Here is a 22392-nt window from a genome sequence, read left to right on the forward strand (position 1 = left end):
GCGTGCTTCTGGTGCACGTGGTGCAGAACCGCCGGAGTCAGTCTGCACACGTGTAATGGGTCCATGGGTGCCCGACTGGGTCCCATGTGAGTAAACACCCTTCTCTTTCCACATTATCACTTCTCGGAGGTGCACGTTTAAATCGCGCTGACCGGATATCCTCATTTTCAGATGTCCCTATACCACTAGGTCCTGAAGAGAGCCCGCATTGCAGTAAGGGTCGAAACGCCGTAGACAAAAGCAAAGCGAACCATTTTTTCTGGCTCCTATTATTTAATAAGGATGCTGTTGTAATAATTAATTTCCTCTAATGGTCGACTTTACAAATGTTGGAAACAGATTGTATATGTCACTAATGTGTCACCACTGTTTTTTTGGTTGAATGCTCACTGGGGACACTTAATCACTGTTCTTTTTAATAACTTGTAAAAACTGTGTTAATACTTATATAAATATTTACTATTGAATATTGAGCTGTGTATGGTCTTTTCTCCTTCTGACATCGCTGTAACCCATAGACATTGGGATTGCGCATCATAGTACCACATCTGTTGTCATTTTTCCACAGGAACTTCTGTTTATAAAATACTTAACCTAGTTCCAAGTGTGTAGGGGTCCCCCTTGATTTTTGTTTTCCACTTTCTAAAAGTGGCATTTTTAATCACGCAATTTAAAAACAACTTCACTAAAAGGTGTATTTTTAAATTGTGAGTTCAGGGACCACAAATGCAAGATCTCCATCTCAGCCCAGTTGAAAGTTACACTTGTATGAAGTTGCAAGGCAGCTTCAATGATAACCTATGGGTCCTTAAAATAGTGAAAAGCGAAATTGGCAGTATTTCACCATCATGACTTGTAAAACACACCAGTACATGCCCTACCTTTCACATACACTGCACCCTGCCCAAGGGGCTACCATGGGCCTACCTTAAGGGTGCCTTACATGCTGTAAGAGGCAAGGTTTGGGCCTGGTACACTTGCCAGATTGACATGGCAGTTTAAAACTGCACACATAGATACTGCAGTGGCAGGTCTCAGACATGTTTGCAGGGCTACGCATGTGGGTGGCACAATCAGTTGAATTATAGACCCTGGGCACACGCATTGCACTGTATTAAGGTCTTACCAGTAAACCAAATACGCTAGTTATGGATAACCAATCATAATCGCAATTTACACTGGGAGCACTTGCGCTATAGCACTGATCAGAAGTGGTAAAGTGCCAAGAGTTCTAAAACCAGCTAAAACGAAATCTATACATAGTTAAAAACAGGTCAGAAGCAAAGAGACCAGGGAAAACACACACCAAATATGCCAGGTTTAATACTTGTGGTCTAGCAGTGAACAATAACGACAAAAAGATGATGGACGGAATGCTGAACATTGTCAAACGTTCACCCCTAGTCAGAGATCTGGTTAAATCCATAGGTGTGTTTCTTTTTGCCCACCATGGGTTTGGACCCTGCCATACGCAAATCATTCTTGACCGTGCCCCCCATGGGAGCAATCCAGCCTGAACTGACTGCCAATCCAGGTCCTCTCTGGACTGGAAAACAAGCATTCTGGGATTGCCCCCCCCCCCTCCCTATCAGCCAGGCTAACTAGAATACAGTGGCCTAGCGAGCCCGGGACCCACGTCTGGGCATACCCTGAGTAGCTTCTCATCTCCCTTCCCATGTTAGGTCTGCTACTTACTCCATCCTCAAAAATGTCTTTTGTTCCCTGTTGAGTCTGCTTAGGTTCACTTGCACTTGTGAGCCAGTAAGCCCTATGCCTTATGGGCACCCATACCTGACGGACTGAGCAGCTACCTTAGCCTTGTTGACTTCCCTTCAGTGTATGTAGTGATTTTAAGAGCCGTACAGATCTTCTTTTATATTTGCAGCAGTTGCAAACTCCATTTGGAGTGCCCTCTGGGTCATACGGTCCTTTCCTCAGAATCCGTTTTGTCAAGTTTTGATCTCTCCGACAGGAGCTTACTAAGAGCACACCTGCCAAGTTGGCTGCTGGCAGTGAAGCTGGGTCTAATTTTACCCTATAATGCCCCAGACCCATTCTGTTCACACTTGAAGCCCGAGGGTCTCAAAAAACCTCTGGCAAGCAATAGACAGGGTTATGCTACATTGTTCACACTGACCTAACAGTCTGGCAATTTGTAACCTCTGACGGATCTCTCCTGTGAAGGCCAATAACACCAGGTCACGGCCTTACTGATGACCAAGCCCGGAGGCCCCTCCTCTGTGCTCACATCTTACTGAAAATTGAGACCATGAAGGTTAACAGGATTCAGCTGCCATCCAGAAGAACAAGAGTAGAGGTGGGGGCCAACCACAACTTCGCACATAACATGTTTTGCTAGCTTATGAAACTAAGACCGCTACATATGTTCTGCTTTCTTATATGCCAAGGAGTGAAGTAAATTGTTTTTGATAAATTGTCCAGCTTTTGTTATGTTCTGAGGTCAAACACCTGCTAATGTTTGGTTCTGCGGTCACCAGTTCCTCATTAAAACTGTATAAAAGGACTGTCCTCTGACCAACTCGTTGATCACCTCTTATAGTGTCTTTCACAAAGATGTGGTCCTAGATGGGTGATTGATTTATTGATTTTTTTATTACTAGATTAGGTTATACTGTCTCATTCCATTTTGCTATTCAATTTTCTTTCTCTTTCTCTCTCATACTCACACTAATATCTGGCATTTGTGTGTATCTGTCGGTTTGTACATTTGGCTGATATCGCCTGAAGAGTTTGTGTTATTTGTAGGTATTGCCCACTCCTGACTAATCATTCCCATGAAGTTAGTGTGTATCCTATGATGGATGAAGTCTCATAGGGGATGGGGAGTTGGTCATTTGCGGGTACTCGCAGTTTGAGCGAGTGGGTGTCTGAACTTTGGCTACAGTAAAGTGCTCATTGAAAGACAAAGACTGAGCCTTACCCTCTTCTGTGGGCACTCTTGCCAAACCCTAACCTGCTGATGGCAGAAGGAATGTGTTAGACGCAGTTGCACTGCAGTAGGGTTATGTATTTATGTATGCTTTATTTATACAGCATAAACCTTTCCAAAAGGCATCAGAGGGCTATGTAGGATCCAAAACAAGATTTAATTAACCAAGTGATACGAGAGGTACCTTGTTTTGTGGACTGTTAATGAATTGTGATGTAGTATGATTTAAAGATAAATGAATGAATGAAGTTCTATTTATGAAGCGCATGGCTAACCTGAGGCCTCCCAGCGCTGATTAATAGAAGGGTAGAAAAACCAGAAGCCACAGTGCTATGGAAGCGTCCCGAAAAGATGAGTTTTCAAGAGCTTCCTGAAGGCCAGAAAATTGTTGTTCTCTCGAAGAGCAAGGGGGAGAGAGTTCCAGATCTTAGCGGCATTGAACGAGAGAGCGTCCGCCTCATCTCGCTCTTTGTATTTTCTTGGGGGTGGCCAGACCTAAAGAACTGGAGCGCAGGGTTCTGTGAGGAAGATAGGGGGTGATCAGAGAGTGCATAATACCCATACCAGTCTTCCAGATGGCTTTATGAGCCAGGCACATAGCATTAAACTGTATCCTGGCCGGAATGGGGAGCCAATGAAGATTCCTCAGAGATGGTCTTGCAGACTGCCATCGTGGAGTCTGAAAAAGCAGCTGAGTTGCACAATTCTGCGTTACTTGCAGTTTATGGATGGTAGATTGAGGGGCTGCAAGATATAAGGCATTCCCATAGTCCAGGCGAAAGAGTACAAGGGCCTGTACCATAAATCTTCTTGCCTGGAATGGAAGGAGGGAAATGATTTTCCGCAACATTCTCATCAGTCCATAGCAAGTGGCTGAGAGCTTGGTAGCCTGGTGGTTGAAATCAAGAGAGCTGTCAAGCCACATGCCAAGGCTCTTTATCTGTGTCTTTGGGGGTGGAGCAGGTCCCAAGCAAGCCGGCCACAGGAACGCGGGGACAGAGGATGATTAGTTGCCCAGGAGCATGATCTCTGTTTTGTCCCAGTTGAGCTTGAGGCATGAGAGTTCCATCCACTTGGCCACCGCCTCTAGGCAAGGGCCTAGGGCGCTAGACGACCCCTCAGCGTGATTTTAAGCTACCACTAACTGAGTGTTGTCTGCGTAGGTGATTATCTTAATGCCGAATGGATGGACAATCTCCGCCAGAGGACTCCTGTAGATATTAAAAAGCGTGGGGCTCAGGTCATAGCCCTGTGGAACCCCACTGCTGAGAGGTAGCCGGGAGGACACCACATCCCCCTCAAAGACCTGGAAATAGTGGTCGCTGAGATAGGATTGGAACCAGATCAGTGCCGTGCCTGACACTCCCATACTTTTAAGTCAATGGGCCAAGATGTTATGGTTAACATTGTCGAACGCGGCACTGAGGTCCAGAAGGATGATGGCAGCTGTTTCACCTTGGTCCAGCAGCCTCCTCGCCTCCTCCGTCACTGCCTGCAGGGCCATTTCCGTTCCATGCTGAGGAAGAAATCCAGTTTGAGAATCGCATAACCGGTTGTTAGATTCGAGGTACTCAACCAGGATGTTGTTAATGTGTTTCTCAATCAACTTGCTCAGCCAAGGCAGGAGGAGGGAGATTGGGCGGTAGTTGACCAGATTATACTGGTCCAAGTTGGGTTTCTTCAGGAGACCCCTAACCATCCCTCATTTCCATGACGTAGGAACCATGCCTGAGGTGATCGAGGAGTTCAAAACCTCAAGGACAACTGGGCAGATGGATTCGATGACCAAGGTAAGGTGTTGCGGGGGGGGAACACTTTCCTAAATTGGAGCAGTGTAGGGATGATCCTGATTGATACAGGAACGTTGCTCTAGATTCTGGGGCATGAATGGAAAAGCCCTGCTGCCTTGTTTTTCATGATTTACTCTTCTTAGTCTTCAGTCTGTTAGTGTCCTGGCTGCTGGTGTGCTGAGAACCACGAGGATGGGTAAACTTGCTGCAGGATAAGTGGGGGTGCTGCTTGTGATGGTTTTGCAAATGATGCGATAAAGCTGGTTTGGAAGATTGTGCATGCCAGCAAGTGAGGCATGGGAGTTCCATTAGGAAGGGGTGATGTAATAAAATTTCTTCAGGCCAGGATGAGATGTGCTGGGTATACAACCTTTACAACGAAACTTTTACAACGACCTACCATTACAACGCAACTTTTACAACGCAAACTATTACAACGCATTGCTCCTGGGGGGCGCTCTAGGATAGGGAATAGGTTAATTTACTATCCAATAACCTTCCCTACTATCCACGGGGACTGGAGTTGGAATAGTAAATTAAACTATTCACTATCCAGCACCCCAAAGCGCTATGCGTTGTAATGGTATGCGTGGTAAAAACCGCGTTGTAAAGGTAGGCGTTGTAAAAGTATGCGTTGTAACGTCATACATCCGATGTGCTGCGGTGTGTAGGATGCCCTTGTTTGGGTGCCTGTGTGGAGTTTGGGATGCGGTGGACGAGGGCGTTGCCACCATCCGTTGTCCTGAATATAAGGGCTTGAACAGCAGATCTGAAGTCACTTTCAGGAAGAAACTGTTGCTCTTTCTTTAGAAGAGTGCTGGTACCAGGTCGTCCTAGTGTTTTTTTTTTGTTTTTTCAGCAGCAGCAATTTGTTCCTTGAGGATGAGGTTGGTATCTACCGTGACTCGAAGTGACTTTGTATTCCAAAGTTGGGGTTCAAAGCAGTCAAGGTTCATGTCAGTGTGCCAGATTTCTTCTATTTCTTGTTTATTGCTCTTGGCAATAAACAGGATTTCTTTTCTTGGTTGTGTTGAGCTTCAGTTAGGTGCTGGACAGCCAAGTCTGGGGGTGATATGCAGGTAGTGTTTGAGGCGTGGGATGTCTGATGCAGAGGAGACCTTCAAGCATAATCGTCTCATCGTCATATTGGTGAATCTCAGTATTGTTTTCTGTGAGTAGAACACCAAGTGGCTCTATGATGGGTGCCTGTTAATAGTAGATATGCAGGACTTGGCCTTGTGTAAGCAGTACAGATGGCTGTATAAACTTTATTGGTATCTAGCTTTTTGAGACTGTGTTAAAAAAAAAAACGTGGAGTAATTGTACTTGTTACTTTACATTATCCATGGTTTGAAGGCATTGATCATTATCAAAGTCATAAAGTCATAAAATCATAGATTTGGTAAAAAAGAAAAAAGATTAACAGCCATATTTTACAAAGTTAGCGAAGATAGGAGAGGCACATCCATACAAGTTCCTTTTGTTTATGCCTCAGTGGTCATACCCAGGGTGTGACCTAGACCAGGATCTGATTCAACCGGGATGTTAGGGGAGGTGAGGGGATGAGAGGGGTATAAAAAGGGTAGCCTGGGGGAATAGCACCCCTAGATGTGTCTCTTGTAAATACTGCAAGGAGTTATCCTTCCCAGTTTCAGGGAAACTCTAATTACAAGGGAGAGAGCAGTCAAGGGTGGTTGGGGAGGGGTACTGTTACAGTAGCTCTCCATGTCCGAATGAGTATGATTTGGAGGGAAAGACATAGATAGGAGTGTTTAAAGGGAGTGGGGCTCAACTAGGGTGGATTCTGTTTGACCCAAGAGTGAGCCCTTTGGGTGCAGCCAAAGGGTGTTTGTTTATAGCCAGTTGGTTTCTTCTTGGAAAAGAGACTAACTTTCCACCCTGCCCACGTTTTAGGAGTGTCAGTAAACAGGCCCTGAAGGAGGGCCTTGGCTTTCCAGTGAAAAGTTATAGCTCTCTTAGCAAGGAGGAGAGCAAGATTCGCAAATTGGTAGGCTGCTGTTTTTTGTTTTTGTGCCCTTTATATATTCCCTGAGCCAGTTCAGCCAAGTCTGAGGGATTGGCTTGACCGAAAGGGAGGAGACCATGCTAATTATATAAGTCCAAATGTCTGAGGAGGCGGCAGGAAAAGAGCTTATGTGTGTTTAAGAAAGTGGCTCTATATATACTGGACCAAAGGAAGGTACAGTGTCCAGAGTCCACAGTCCCCAGAGGTTTGGCAGAGGTTAAAGTTAGATATAACCTTACTCTCTAAGATGGTAGCTTGGTCGAGCAGTAAGGCAGTATCAGAGGACAGTGTAAATCTTTTGTTGTACACACTCCGCAAATGGTCTCACACATTCAAGAACTGAACTCTAGGCCAATTGTTTTATATCAAAATATATAGTTTTATTTTAGAACCGACAAGGTATCAACATATAATTTCTCAGAATGAACTACTTTAGTTTAAATACTTTGCAAATAGGCTAAATACTTTTAAGTACAGTAGTTAGCAATGGGCAACACAATTTCAAACTCAGTGCAACATTGAGCTCAATGGGATTTCTAGTTAAATGCAATTAGTTACTTTATGGATTACTTTTCTAACCACAGGACTGGATCCTAGATTCAGTCCTGGGACATCTGTAAACAGTTTAGTAAAAGCGTTTTGGTTACAGTAGTGATTTTTAAGGAATATTATTGTATTTTAAAAGTTGACACTTAACCAACGTTATCCTATGGGAGGAAATTCATTTAGCCGGTAATCGTTACTTTTTCTTACACAGTGGTGGTCACTTGTTCAGGGCAAATGGGGAAGTAGATTAGGACAAAGGTTGCACTGCCAGGGCCACTCGGGCGGCTGGGTGCAGGGTGCTTTTGAACCGTCGGGCGCTCAATGTTAATCAACGGAGATTTTGGAAGGTGAACAAAGGCTGCAGGCTCGGGGACGGAGATTCTTCAGGAGTGACCAACACTTCGAGGGGTAAGTTGGGATCTTGGAGGATAGATAGACACCCAGGAGTTGGTCACAGGGGGCCGGGGGGCGCCGGGTGCAGGGGTGTCTTTTGACGTCGGGGAAATCTTACCCTCTGTTGGTCGCGGTTGGAGGGTTCTCCTGTTGTGACTCTGCAGGTGTCGTCTGGGTCGTCGAGGAGGGTCCTTGGGCACTGGATTTCAGGTCACAATCGCTAAGGGGACGTCCTCAGGGTCTTTGTCCACTCGGGCACAGGCCGGGCTCGGTGGGTGCAGAGTGGGCTGGATTTGCGGTTCCTGGCTGGCACCAGGGGTATTGCTGTTTGAGCAGAACAACTTCTCATGGGAGTCCCAGTCTTTAAGAGATTCAAAGCAGGCAGGTCCTCCAGGGTTTTCAAGGTTGCTGTCCGCAGGAGACGCCGGGATTTAGCAGGAGCAGGTTCAAGGATCAACAGGCCGGTAGGGCTCGGGCCAAGTCAGTTGGTGTTGTCCTCTTGTTAGCAGCTGCACATCAGGTCTTCTTCTTCTTTCTTGTTTTCAAATTGGAATCTGAGGAAGAAAGGTTCAGGGTGCCCATAAAAACTAAATTTAGGGGCGTTACAGGTAGGGTGAGGGCAGGGACCAATGGTTCCCTGTCCTGGGGTGAGTACACCCCCATCCTGCTCCTCTCCTGTGGGAGGGGGGGCAGGAACCCATCTCTGATTGGGCAGGGCTCCCCATCCTGAAGGTGGCTGGAGCCCGGAGTTGTGCTTCACTTCGCCTCTCATACCTGAGGGGTGGAGTTGGCACAGGCTGGCACACCCCCTTTCCTCACGTAGGGTTTCCTGCCAATCTTCCCGCCAGAGTGGGGGTCAGAACCGATGGGGGCCAGTTGCTGAGTACAGCAAGTGGACTGGAGAAGCTCACAAAGATGGCATGCCTTTGAAGCTTCTCCTTGCCCATCCTGGGGGAGGAGACCTAGCACCTCGCCCATGATGTCCATTGGTGCAGGCCCGGGAGAGCGGGGGGCTCTCCACCCAGGGGTCCAGCAACATGTCTGCTGTGTGGCAGCCTCTCAGTCAAGAAGTGGATTGTAGGTTAGGTTTCAGGGGGCATCTCTAAGATGCCCTCTGTAGTGCATTTTACGTTAAATCCCACACTAGCGTCAGTGTGGGTTTAAAGTGATGAGAAGTTTGATATCAAACTTGTCAGTCTTCAGTGTAACCATTATTGTGCTGTGGAGTTCGTAATGAAAATCTCTCAGCACCATATACTCTTAATGGCATCACTGCACTTACAGTGCCCAGGAATGGCCCTGGGTACTGTAGGGGCACAGGGCTCATGCACCTGTGCCCAGTGACCCACACCACTGGCATAGTGCACCCAGCTAGAGGGGTGACTGAGGTATGCCAGGGCAGGGGGTTTGTTGGCATGGCACACAGGGATGTGTGCCATGTCTACTCTGTTTAGTTCTGCACCCTACAACACCATTTGTGGCATCTTATTGGTCACTCGCAAATAATGACATTTTGTTTATGAATGTAAATACTTTTGTTTGACCCTCACTAATTACCTCTTTAGTTTTTGCGCCGCCTCACGTTGTTTCATAATCGCGTGTCACTGCGCCGTTCGCTCACTTATACACTGCCAGTACACATCTAGTTATTATGGTTACTGCAATTTAGTTGTATCTCTGTGCTTCTATATGCAAATAACAACCTTTTTACTATCTATTGGTCTCCCTTGTTCTTTTCCCTGTGCTATGTGATGTACTCTCACCTTGAACAGTCCTCTCACATGATGTTCCTGTTGAGATGTTGCAATTATTACCCGGTCTCAACTGGGTTAATGGGTTTACTCTTTGTTTGTCCCAAGTCACTCAGCCTGCAAAGGCAGGGTGTGTATGTCAAGGTACAGAGCCCATAAGGGTGGCACAATAAGTGCTGTAGCCCTTAGAGGTCTTCTCTGGTCACTGTGCCCTGGGTACCTAGGGTACCATTTACCAGGGGCTGACCTGTGGCCAGAGATGCCAATTGGGTTTAGGTTTCAAAACAGTTTTAGGGAAGGAACACAGGCCCTGGGTACCTGGTTGGCAGGAACCCAGGGCACACTCAGTCAAAGTACATCAGCCATTCGGAAAAATGTGGGGGCATACCATGCAAGAAAGATGGCACTTTCTCACAGTGTGAAGTCAGCTGAGTCCACTGAGCATGAAAGGGCAGATAGGTGATATACTGGGGAAAATTAGGTTTGCTGCTGGACAAGGAGAGGTCGTGCACAAAGTTTAATATTGAATCTGTTTAAACTTAGCATTGCAACTTATCGGGTGATGTCTATGGCCTGTTCCAATTCCGGATCTTGGAAAGTTCTTCCCGCTTCTGTGTTCAATCAATCAATCAATCAATGACACTTATAGAGCGCGCTACATACCCGTAGGGTCTCAAGGCGCTTGGGGGAGGGGGGGGTGCCGCTACTGCTCGAACAGCCAGGTCTTCAGCTTCTTCCTGAAGGAGAGGTGGTCTTGGGTCAGGCGCAGGTCGGTCGGGAGGGAGTTCCAGGTCTTGGCGGCCAGGTAGGAGAAGGACCTTCCTCCTGTAGTTGCTCTTCGGATGCGGGGGACGGCGGCGAGGGCGTGGTTGGCTGACCGGAGGTGGCGTTTGGGAGCGTAGAAGTTGATCCGGCTGTTTAGGTAGCTCGGGCCTTGGTCGTGTAGGGCTTTGTGTGCGTGGGTGAGGAGGCGGAAGGTGATTCTTTTGTTGACGGGGAGCCAGTGAAGGTCTCTCAGATGTCCGGAGATGTGGCTGTGTCGTGGGATGTCGAGGACGAGTCTGGCTGAGGCGTTCTGGATCCGCTGGAGTCTCTTCTGGAGCTTGGCGGTGGTACCGGCGTAGAGGGCGTTGCCGTAGTCCAGTCGGCTAGTGACGAGGGCCTGGGTGACGGTCTTCCTGGTCTCGGTGGGGATCCACCAGAAGATCTTCCGTAGCATGCGTAGGATGTTGAAGCACGCCGAGGAGACGTTGTTGACTTGCCTGGTCATGGAGAGGGAGGAGTCCAGGATGAAGCCCAGGTTGCGTGCATGGTCTGTCGGTTTGGGTGCGGTGCCCAGGGCGGGAGGCCACCAGGAGTCGTCCCAGGCGGAGGGTGAGGAGCCCAGGATGAGGACCTTCGTCTTGTCCGAGTTCAGTTTCAGGCGGCTGGTCGTCATCCACTCGGCTACCTCTTTCATCCCTTCGTGTAGGCTGGCTCTGGCGGTGGCGGGGTCGTTGGTCAGGGAGAGGATCAGCTGGGTGTCGTCGGCGTAGGAGATTATGCTGAGGTTGTGTTGGCGTGCGATGGCCGCGAGGGGGCTCATGTAGACGTTGAAGAGGGTGGGGCTCAGAGAGGATCCTTGAGGGACGCCGCAGATGACTTCGGAGGCCTCTGACTTGTACGGTGGTAGGCGGACTCTGTGTTCTTCCGTCGAGGAAGGAGATGATCCATTCCAGCGCCTTGTCCCGGATTCCGACGTTGCTGAGGCGCTGTACTAGGGTGCGGTGGCAGACAGTGTCGAATGCCGCGGAGAGGTCTAGGAGGATGAATTTTTTTTTCTCAACTGAGACAAGGATGGGGCAAGGGAGAGGGAGGGGAACCCTATAAAACTAAGTAACTTGTATTTATTTATGGCTTGGGGTAGAGGGTGGGTTTTCAGGAGGCACTGCCAAGGTGGACCGCAGCCTCTTTATTGTGTAGTGAAGCCTGTTGTCGAGGAGTAAATGACCCCCATGCAAATCGAATTTGCCTCCAAGCTCCTCAAAAGTGATCTAGTGCTCTTGGTCGTATAGGTCACCCAAAATGATTATGCAAGCTGTGTTCCAGGACCCCATTGGGCCTGTAGGAGTCGGAAGACCTAGGAATGGGATAGCTGGAGCAAACTGGATAGCCTGTTGTGAGGGGGCTCAGGGATAGCAGTGTAGAGCCACTTGAAGCAAATTGGGTGCGTCTGCGGAGTTAAGTCTAGGTCAGGAGGGCAGCTTTGACGCCTTTTAATGAAAAAACAGGTGCTGTAGAGGCAGTCTCTGTGAGGAAGAGGCCTGCACACCATCTGCTCATTTATTGGCCTTGGAGCTGTGTACTCAAGTGATAAAGATCAAAAATGTGAGATTCCTAACCTACCGGTTATGTTAAAAATCAGAGTATGGCAAGGGCCGCCTTCTGGCGCCAGAGTGCCAGATCAGTTTCCCTAGTAAAGTATCCAGATCTTGAAAGAATGTGGGTGGACGCACTAAAGGACTATTAGGAAATAATGTTGCAAGCGTCAAAGTATAATCATCTTGGAAAGGGCAGTGCACCCAGTTGGGGTCAAAGAGTGAGTCCTCTAAAATGGCACCTGACCGCGCTGGTAATGTTGCCGTTCATTAGGTCAGAATCTTCATTGTTGATCCTAATGCCAAGGTATTTAATGATGGTCTCCTCCCACTGCAAGTGGGCCACTCTCCAGTTCAAGATGGACTGGAGAGAGCTTTGGGGACAAGGGTGATATACAGGACTTGGATCAATTACCGTTGCGTCCTGATGCAGTTGTAAATTCTTTTTAGATTTGTGTTAACAAGAAAGTAAAGACTTTTACATGGAGGGGGATATTTTTGGCATAAAAGAAAACTATCTGAGGGCAATCTGAGAGAGGGATTCCCCAATCAACTCCTTTCGCTCTCAGACTACATGAGAGACGTTCTACAGCTAACACAAAGTAGGGGGAACAGCCCGACTGGTTCCCAAGGCTAATTTGATGGGGGAGGAGACCTACTTTCTTATACGGACCTGGGCTACTAGTTGTGAATAAAGGAGCTTAACATACTTAACAAGGCATGGTCCAAAACCGGACCGTTACAGTACCTCAAATTGATAATCCAGTATGACATTGTTGAATGCTTTTTCAAGATCCAAACTTAGCACTGTGGCCTTTAAGCAGGTCTAGGGACTGCTTGTGTCATTCTGTAGAGACGATGGAGAGTTAAAGAAGTATTTCTTCTGGGGATTAATCCATTTTCATCCGTATGTATGAGTTGTGTAAGAATAGGGAGGATATGAAATGCAGGGATTTTGCTCAGAATCTTATAGCCTGAATTAAGCATGGCTAATGGCCAGTAGGAGGCCGGATCCTGAGGGGAACGGCGTGGTTTCAATATTGGAAGCATGAGAGCCACTAGAAGAGATTGCAGAAGAACACCCTCTGCCAGACATGTTGTTAGGAGCCAGGAGACCCTTCCACCATGAATTCTGATACTCCTGGCTGGTTCATTTTCTTTTTAGTGGTCTGCCTCTAAAGGTTAAAATGGGAGAATGTAAACTCCGACATATTATTCCTTATGTGCAGTGACCAAAAGCTCCGGTTAGTCATCTATGGCATTCTTAACACTTCATCTCATGTACTGGTAGCCTCCCCTCCTGTATAGCAAGATCCCTTCTTGCGATTACAATTGGGCAATTCTGTTTTGAGATTTATGTACATTTTTAAATCACTTTTATTATAACAATGTTTATTCTACAGTGTTAGCTGAAGGTGGGGAATCCGGTCGAATTCAAGATTACCCTGGCACCATCTATGCGTTGCCATGTGTGGCTATGAAATGTGTCTCTCTGCCTTTCGAAATTATTTTGTTTCCTATGTTTTCAGAGACCTAAAGGCTATTTAGTTTCATCTGCTTTACTGATTGAGGTTTCTATAGGAAATCCTTCTCTTCTTGTCCTGTTGAGTTTAAGGTCATTTAACTAAGTCCTCTCTCTCCTTCCATGCAGAGACCGCCTTCTCCAAGCCGCCATGATGGTCCTGATTTGCGGGTACTTGAAGGAAGTGAGAAAAACACCAGCGGTTCAATCGACATTTTTGATTCAACGCTAGTAAACACTATCGACTTGACTGGGGCGTCTGACCAACTTGGCCCATCAGTAGCACACATAATCGACTTGGTCAGGTAAGATAATCAATCAGAGCTTCTAGTATGGTGACTTATGTGGCACTCAACAAGGCAGGAAATGTACCAGTGATAGTAGGACAAATGGCTATTTGTCAGGTATGTTGGTGAGTTGACTGACGTGGTTGGCAGCGTGATGACTGATATAGAAACTTGCTATGTGTGGTGCTTGTACCTGCTAATTGCAGTATGAGAGTCTGCTAACTGCTGAATGTGGAGCATGCACGTCGTCTGCTGCACACTGTAAAGTAGGTGGTGGGAGCGGATTAATCATTTAGAGCCAGCTATTGTGCTGGTGTGTCTCGTGCCTGTGGTAGACGGGGCGCCCCAGCTGAGCTGGTGCCCTCCATCCCTCCTGACTGCTGTCTGTATGACCCACCTCGCCCCCCCCCCCCTTCCACCTCCCACCCGCTGACTGTGTTGCGTGGGTCTTCTACTCACTTCGGAGATTGAGGTGGAGGCTTACCGTACAGGAATGCAGCTAATTGATACAGGGATCCAATTACTACTCATACCACCTTTCCATTTAGGCGTTCAGCACCACAACCACCAGAGGCACTAGACCCTCATTAACCCTAGGTTCCTATTCTCATATTGGCTAATCTCTGCACCATGTTTCACATCCTTTTCAGCAAAAGGTGCTTTATGGGACCCCGGAGAGAAGATTAATATAGGGTAGGTCACTAGTGCAATTTAGCATGAGCTACCACCAGCTCAGCACTAGACAGTTCCAAAAAAGCCTACAGTAAGCTCTAAAGACCTGTTTGTGTCATGTGTGGGTGTTCTTCGCGCCTATCCAAAGTATATTGTAGGATAACAGACATCCGTTGTCAATAGCTGGTGGTGGAATTGCAGCTGTCATGAGTGGGAAGCTGCCAGCTGTGGTGTGGTGGAAGGGGTATCCCAGCTGTGATGCACAACATGCTGGCTTTGGTAGGTGGCGATCACATGTGGGGTTGTACTAATTATGGTATATAGACCTGCTGGCGGAAGTGTTGCCCATGTAGGCAAACCGGCTTTGGTGCAGCACATGAGGGAATGTTTTCTGTGTTGAGAGGTAGAACCCGTATGTCGGCATAGGTGGTAGAAGGGTGGATAAACCATCAATGGTATGCGGTGCATTCTTGCTCTTTTTTTTGGGGGGGGCTATTATTGTGGTGTATTGCGAGGAGGGTTACCCTGGTTCTGGTGCAGGAGAAGGCATGACAGCAGCTGTATGTTGGGGTGTGCTGACTGGTGGGAGGGGAAAGAATCGGCTGGCTGTGGAAAAAAGTGGGTGAAATGACGGATGTGCAGCTTGTGATATAGGGTGTGCACGCTGGCTGTGATGGAAAACATGCTGGCTTTGGTGCAACATAAGGTGTGCTAGCTGATGAGGTTACAACTACCCTACAATTCATCTCCAAGGTGAGTGTATAACCTATGATCCTGGAGGGCATTCACTGTATTTTGGGGGTGGCGATGTGGTGGTAGTCTTCCAGAGCATGTGAGAAATATTGTTTGCATCATGGCAACTGTGGAGTTGGAATACTTTTGACTGTGGTGATGGGGCTCTGTAAATGTGATGGCTGGGCTCTACAATTGTGTTTCTCTGAGCATATTGGCTGTTGTCCTGGAGAGATGGTGGTTCTGGTGCTGGTAGAGTTATGGGGCCGGGCATGCAATGGTGGTGTTTGAGGTGCTATGGCTATGATTTAGGCAGGCGTGTAGCTATGATGCTAGACCTGTGCTGATTTTGTTGCTTGGGACATATTGACTTTAATACATGGAACTTGATATCAGTGGAGTATTAGATGCACCAGATCTGGCACAGGCATTGGGATGGGCATATAAAGCTGAGATGCAAAAGGTGGACCATGCTGGAGCATTCTGACTGATGTGCTGGCTTCACTTCTCTACTCCCCTAGTTAACACATTCCTCTATCGCATAACCACAAGCGATGGAGAGATGTATTGACCGAGGGTGTAGAAGGCATGCAGACTGTATGTTCTTTGGAAGTTGTGTGCTATTACTGCTGCAGGGTCTGCCTTGCGGAGTGGGGTACTAGATGCTGATATGCCATCTATGTTGTTGGTGTCTGGCTATGCATGCTGGTCGCCAGTTAACTAACGCACAGGTGTTGGTGTTCAGTCTGTAGCACCATGGAGTTATTTAATAGGTGCAGATAGGATATCAATTGCACGTGCACACCACACCAGAGTGTTTGCTGCCGTGGCCGAATGATTGCCGGTATTCCAACTGCTCATGTAGGCATGCCAACTTAGTACCAAAGCTGGTTGGCAGTGGTATGCTGACAGAGGTTGTGAAGCGTCCTAACATTTATTATGCTGTGGTTGATGCGCTGAGTTTGTTGGCTATTATAGATGGGTCATGCTAGCTGTAGCTTTGTTTCCCTTCTGTGATGAGTGGCCTTCTGATAGGCGTGCAGCGTTAGCATGCTTGCTGGATTGCTAGGTGTGACTTGAAAACTAGAGTCTGGCATAGTTTAAGCTAATGTCCTCCAGGCACATTCACTCGTATGGGACAGGTGCCAGTAATCGTGGGATGCTTTCTGTGATCCACTCATTCTGCAACCTCTGGTCATTGATTGACCTGGTTGGGTCGGATTAAGTATACTTCTTGTTGTTGAGCATACACTATTCGGCCTTCAGGACATCTCATTCAGATCCTCTCAGGGCAGCAGAAGCGGTTTATTTGCTGTAACACTCAGATCTGTGTCTCGGTCATATGTGGGGCTTTGGTCACAGAGGTTATTTCGCGAGGAAAATTGAGACTGCCTCAAACTCCTGTAAGGAGCTATTTGCTATTGTGCGGGAATTTACGGCCTCGCGTATATTGTCGAATCAGGCCCCTCCTTCAGAGTCATGGGTCAGTGATATTGCCAACTTTTTTACTTCCAAGATTAAGCTGATCCAGGACTCTTTTCCCTCGCAGGAGCCAGAGTTGTCCAGCCAAGTGGAGGATGTTTCGGTATCTATGACTAATGCGGACCCAGTTTTGGCAATTTTTCCCCCTCTTTCCGCTGCTTCATCATTGGATCTGATGGCTTGTCTTAAATCTGGCTCCCCCCGGGATGCCTGCCCCGCCAAATTTCTGGCGAAAATGGCCGAAGTCATCAACCCCTGGGTGAACCCCCTGCTGAATTGTTCTCTTAGGCAGGGTGTGGTTCCTCAGTTATGGAAGCAGGCGATGATTATTCCTCTGCTTAAAAAGCCCGGGCTAAACGCGGAGGTGTTGGCCAATTATAGGCCTATTTCGCTGCTACCTGCTTTCGCCAAAATTCTTGAAAAACATGTGCATAAGGTGCTTGCCGACTATCTGGAGTCACATGATCTACTGCACCCCACCCAATCTGGTTTCCGCGCCAATCTGAGTACAGAAACAGCACTTCTGGAAGTCTCGGAGGCAATTAAGGAGGTGCTGGATTCAGGTGGTAAGGCGATGCTGGTGATGTTAGATCTGTCGGCGGCCTTTGACACCGTTCCCCACGAGGGGCTCCTCGCTAGACTTTTTGAGATCGGTCTAAGGGGGACGGTGTTCAATTGGTTTAGTTCTTTCTTGGCGGGCCGTCGACAAACGGTCTGGGCCTCCGCTTGCTCCGCCGAGATGTCGCCATTGGGTGTCGGAGTCCCACAGGGCTCAGTGTTGAGCCCGACTCTCTTTAATATCTTTATGACCCCTTTGGCGGCTCTGGCGGAGTCGTTCGGGGCCCAGATCGTTTCCTACGCCGATGACACCCAGCTCCTCTTTACCTGCGAGAAGGGTGCGGATTTCGACGGAGAGAGTATCCGGGGTTGCCTTGGGGCTGTTTTTAATTGGTTCCAACATAACAGCCTCAAGTGCAACTCGGATAAATCGGAGGTCCTCTTCTTCGGGTGCAGCTCGGATCCAGACTGGAAGAAGTGTGGCCAGAGAACATGTTCCCTCCTGCGGATTCGTCCCAGGTGGCCAAAAACCTGGGGATCAAGTTGGACAATGGCCTTACACTTCGCTCCCAGGTAATTGGTCTCACTGGCACTTGTTTTGGCCTGCTTCGAATGTTGCGGAAGTTCCTCCCCTTACTATCGGAGGAGCACAGGAAGATAACAGTGCAGGCGATAATTGGCTCGAGAATTGATTATTCTAATATTCTCTATCTCGGCCTGCCAGATTATCTGCTACAACGGCTGCAGGTGGTCCAGAACTCGGCGGCACGGGCTATCTTTGGACTACCTCGCCGTGCCAGAGTCTCGGGACTCCTGCAGTCACTGCACTGGCTTCCCGTCCGGAAGCGGATTATTTTCAAGGCCTTAACTTTGGCGCATAAAGCTCTCCATGCCTCAGGCGCAAAATACTTACAAAAAAGGCTTGCCTTTTATCATCCGGCCAGGTCTCTGAGGTCCGGATTCCTGTTTCTTGCCACGGTTCCTCGTATAAAAAGGGCACGCATTGGAGGCCGTTCTTTTAGACTGCTGGCCCCGCAGTTGTGGAACACGTTGCCAGTAACATTGCGCAGTACACCAAATCTACTGGCGTTTAGGAAGGGCCTCAAGACGTGGCTTTTTACTTCTTAGCTGTCCCCCCTGTGGTTTTTTTTTCTGGATCTTTCTCTGTTCTTTTCTTGTTATGTTGTGAGATAGGTGTGCAATTAAAGCGCCGGGACACTCTTCTGAGTAGCCGTGCGCTATACAAAATCAAGATAACATAACAGAGAATGTTGGATCCTCCCCCATATGTGAATAATCTCTATGATGGTGTTGTTGCTTCCTTGTGGTTCTCAGTGAACCTGTTGTGGGTTGTTTCTTTACCTTCTATTATAGAACATATGGTAAGTCCCCTTTTCACATATATCAAAACAAACTGCACCTGTGTGCAGCCTGAGTCTGCCTCCTAGCCCCTTCCCTCTCTGGCAGTACTACCAAATGTTAGAAAAATTCCACTCCTGACAGAAGCCATGTGGCGAGTTGTAGGAAATGACACTAGCACTTTGGAAGGCAGCCAATCTGTTAATATTTAGAAAGGGCTTAAAAACCTGGCTATTTCGATCCTCTGCTAACCCCATACAGTCTTCTCTGTCTGAAGGTAGCGCCTAGACACCTCTGGGTACATGTAGCGCTCTATACATTTTACCTCTCATTTTCATTTCATCGGAGTTTGGTCCTCTGCATGGTCTGTGCCCTGAAAACTGTTTTGTGCAATTTGGATCACTTGAACTGTGCAGCCCACCACCCCTCCATTACATTTATTTTAATTACTTCTGTTCTATTTATCTGAACTACTTGAGCAATATGCGGGCACGAGAATGGATCCAAGTAGGCCAACTAGAAGGGGGGGTCTGCAGCTACAATTTGAGCTACATTTCTTCATTGTGCTAGCTGCAACATGCGTCCTGGCAAATCCAGGGGCCCTGTGGGGTCTCCGAGCCGCAGGAGGAAGAGAGTCCTAACAGTGCCCAGGAACACAGGTCAGACTCCACTGTTAATCCCAGAAGCCCCCTCAACAGCCTGGTACGGGCGATTTACCAGAAATATCTTCGCTTAACTTGGAATCAAGCCCATCGCAACTGGAAAGCACAACAAAGTTAAAGTACTTGAAGGATGCTGGGGCAGCAATTTACTCAAGCAGTAATAACATCACAGGACTCCCTCCCCTGTTAAGGCCAATTGTGGTCGCCAACAACAACGGTGGGTGTCGAACAGTCCACTACCAACTGAAGGGCTTAAACAAAGGAGTGACTTAGAGCTCTTCAAAGCCTACCCGGGGACTCTTGATACGCCAGCAAATGTGAACAGAGACTGCAGGGATGGGGAGCCTGCTTCCACTAAACCTACAAAGACTAGCCCACTATCATAAGTGCACCAGCTTGGAACAATCCCTGGGCCTCCAATAACCATGCCCCTACAGGGCCCAGAGGGCGTAGGGAGGAACATTTCCACCTTTTTTTTTTTCCTTAAAACTCTGGGAGCAGACAATTTCTTTCACTCAATAAATTGACTCGAGCAGTTGTTTGGCAAAACAGGGGCCCTCTTAGATTATTAGGAACTCAAACTGGAGTTCCAACCCACAACTGGGAATGACAGCCAAGAGGAGATTTGGTCTGCTAGGCTGGGCTCAGCAAAAGAAAACTGTTACGGACCCAGGAATCGGCACGAAAAGAGAGCACAGTACCGGTTGACCGCACGCCAGATCAGGAAAAAGATTTCCCATACCCAAGTAACGAGTGGTAGGAAAACATGCTAGCCACATATGCCAAACACACCCCACCGAACACTAGCACCAATGAAGTGGAAAGATGGGAATCGCCAGGAGGACACTGGCTGCTGCTTCTCTAAATATTGCAATGATCAGTCGAGGCAATGAGCTGTCAAGCAAACACAATGGACATTCAGATCAGCCTCCTAAACTCCCTGGCTATGTATGTATCGGGATCGTTGAAAAAATTGCCAATTTGAACAACTTAAAAAAGGGCATGCACACTCCTCTACCCAGACTATATATCGAAAGGCCATTTTGAAGTGGGTCAACATTTTGAAACTCGTACGATACCCTCACTTGGAAGTCACAACTAAAGACATAGTCTTGAGAGGTGAAACCGCGGTGCCATATATAATCAAGCACACAGCCTCGTGGAAGCATGCAGTGAAAGTGATGTTGGGAGGTCCCCTTTTGCACAAGAGTTCAATTTTTAGGACCTCCAAGCATTCTGTCTGTTGATCTCTAAGGTGGGCGTCAGTGCCTGGAGAGAGGGCGGTTGTTTGACCCTGTGTGACATTTACCCCAATGAGACGTTGATTAAGTTTGAAGCAGCTCAGGAGACCTGTGGAGATTGGGGTCAGTTCTTATTGTACGCAAGTATTGTGGATATAGTGAGGGATGTCTGGCCTACATACCTAAAGCCCCGACTTCCTCTGTCATGTTTAAGACACTACTGGAGTTTGGCGGGGGTAAACACTAAGTTTCCCACTTATAAGGAGCCATTGATTGAAGGTAAGCCTAGAACAACATTTCGGGCTAGGGCGGCCTGGGAGGAAGAACTTGGTACACCACTAGAGAACACACAGTGAAACAGTATTTGTGCATTGGTCAAGCAGGGGAAGTTCAGTGCGTGGTTCAAGCTAGTACATTTCAATTGCATACAGCGCTCATATATCACCCCTTTATTCCTACATAGAATAGACCCCAGCAAAACAGACAGATGCCACCGGTGTCCGAGCAGGCCCACCACCTTCTGTTACCAAGCCTGGTACTAAACCCCGATACATGGTTTCTGGGACTTAGTAGTCCAAAGATTGGAGTGTATTGAGGGTGTGGCAGTAGAACTAGTCCCAACTACATGCCTATTGGGGATTGTCAGGAAACAAAAGGTTAGGAAAATGGAGTGGAAATGTATGTAACTGGCCCTGGTGCTTGCAAAACAGCATGTTGCCATTTCATGGATGAGTCCTTTAGGACCTAAGGAACAGGGATGGATGAATGATATTAAAGGATGGGCAGTAGCAGAAGAGATGCATCTCTGTCAGTGTTAAGTGGAAGAATATGCAGAGGAAGATTTGCAATCCTGGGGGTTACTCCGTAACAAGGTTTGAGCAGGTTGGGGAGGTTTCTGAAAATGATAGGCAGAAGTCTGAGGATTGTGGACATACTAACAGCCTTGGTAAGTTTTGCACAAATCTGGTGAGAAGGATAACTGTCCCGTGCTTCCTAATGTAATGCTTTGTCATCACTGGTCCCTTAACCAGAAATTATTCCTGTTGTATGACACATGTGGGAAGATGAATAAACTGTTTGAAAATGTTATTGGTACAAAGTTTATAATGTACTGAATGATTTAATAAAATAAATGCTATCTTAAAAAAAAAAAAAGACATTGTCTCGATCGAGTGCCTTGATCCCAGCCCCAAACTGCGCGATAAAACTACAAAAGGATTCAACCCCAGAGATGTTCTCCCTATCTAAACGCAGGTACCCTGAGAAGCATGTACATCACCCAAAGGTGGCATGCTTTATCATTGGGCTGTGTTCCTCTCTAGGCCATCGCTACAGTGCCTGGTGGGCCCCGCGAGAGTACACTTCACTGGAGATCTCTATTAAATTTGCCAGATGAGCACAGCAGGACAGGGAATGCTGTGTCCTACAACGTGAGAAGATTGTTGAAAGTGATGAAGGTAAAATCAACTGTCAACCCGATTCCACAGAACTGTTTAATGTCATCTTTCTGGTGGTTGATGAGCTTAAAAAGGTGGCAGAGAAACTGGGGAAATAATGGTCCCTGTCTCTCTAAGAGGGTGTGTCTGTCCCCTATAGACCTGTTAATATGCTATGGCCTCTGTAATAGGTCAGCATGTTTCATGCCTTGGGTATATGCGGAGTGTTCTGGTGGCATTTCGTCAGGGCACCAAATCGTGACAACTAGTACATCTGACCTAATCTTCTCAGCTGAGTGAGGGGCTCAATAACGTAAAGACCCACGCCATGCATAGGTTATAAGGTCTGGCTGACATCTTACCGACACACGGGAGCACTATTCTAATAAAGTGCTCTTAGCTATGGTAACCCTCGTGGAATTAAGGGCTAATCAACCTATCTGATTGCAAGGTTGCCAACTCAAAGCACAACTTGTCAACTCAGGAAAGTGCCTAGTAGCACCTAATCGGTCATCGCCTCTTTCAGGAGGATTGCCATCTAGAAGCACTTTATTAGAATAGTTCTCCTCAGTGGTGGTAAGATGTCAGCCAGCACCTGATCACCAGTGGTATGGTGTTGGGCTTTGAG

The 22392-nt window shown here is 47.5% G+C and overlaps 1 protein-coding gene across 3 annotated transcripts in view; it reads left to right on the plus strand.

Annotated features, from left to right (window-relative positions):
• The window catches only part of LOC144762289 (uncharacterized), a 383652-nt gene that overhangs the window by 170116 nt on the left and 191144 nt on the right, over positions 1–22392 (plus strand). For all 3 annotated transcript variants that reach the window (XR_013596075.1, XM_078647431.1, XM_078647429.1), the window contains exon 2: positions 13465–13640. Coding sequence is in view for 1 of the 3 variants with exons in the window: in XM_078647429.1 (XP_078503555.1) it covers positions 13465–13640 (176 nt within the window). In the remaining 2 variants the exon portion in view is untranslated. The remainder of the gene's footprint in view (positions 1–13464; positions 13641–22392) is intronic.

The sequence above is a fragment of the Lissotriton helveticus genome, chromosome 6 (assembly GCF_964261635.1).
Source record: "Lissotriton helveticus chromosome 6, aLisHel1.1, whole genome shotgun sequence".
Classification (NCBI taxonomy): Eukaryota; Metazoa; Chordata; class Amphibia; order Caudata; family Salamandridae; genus Lissotriton; species Lissotriton helveticus.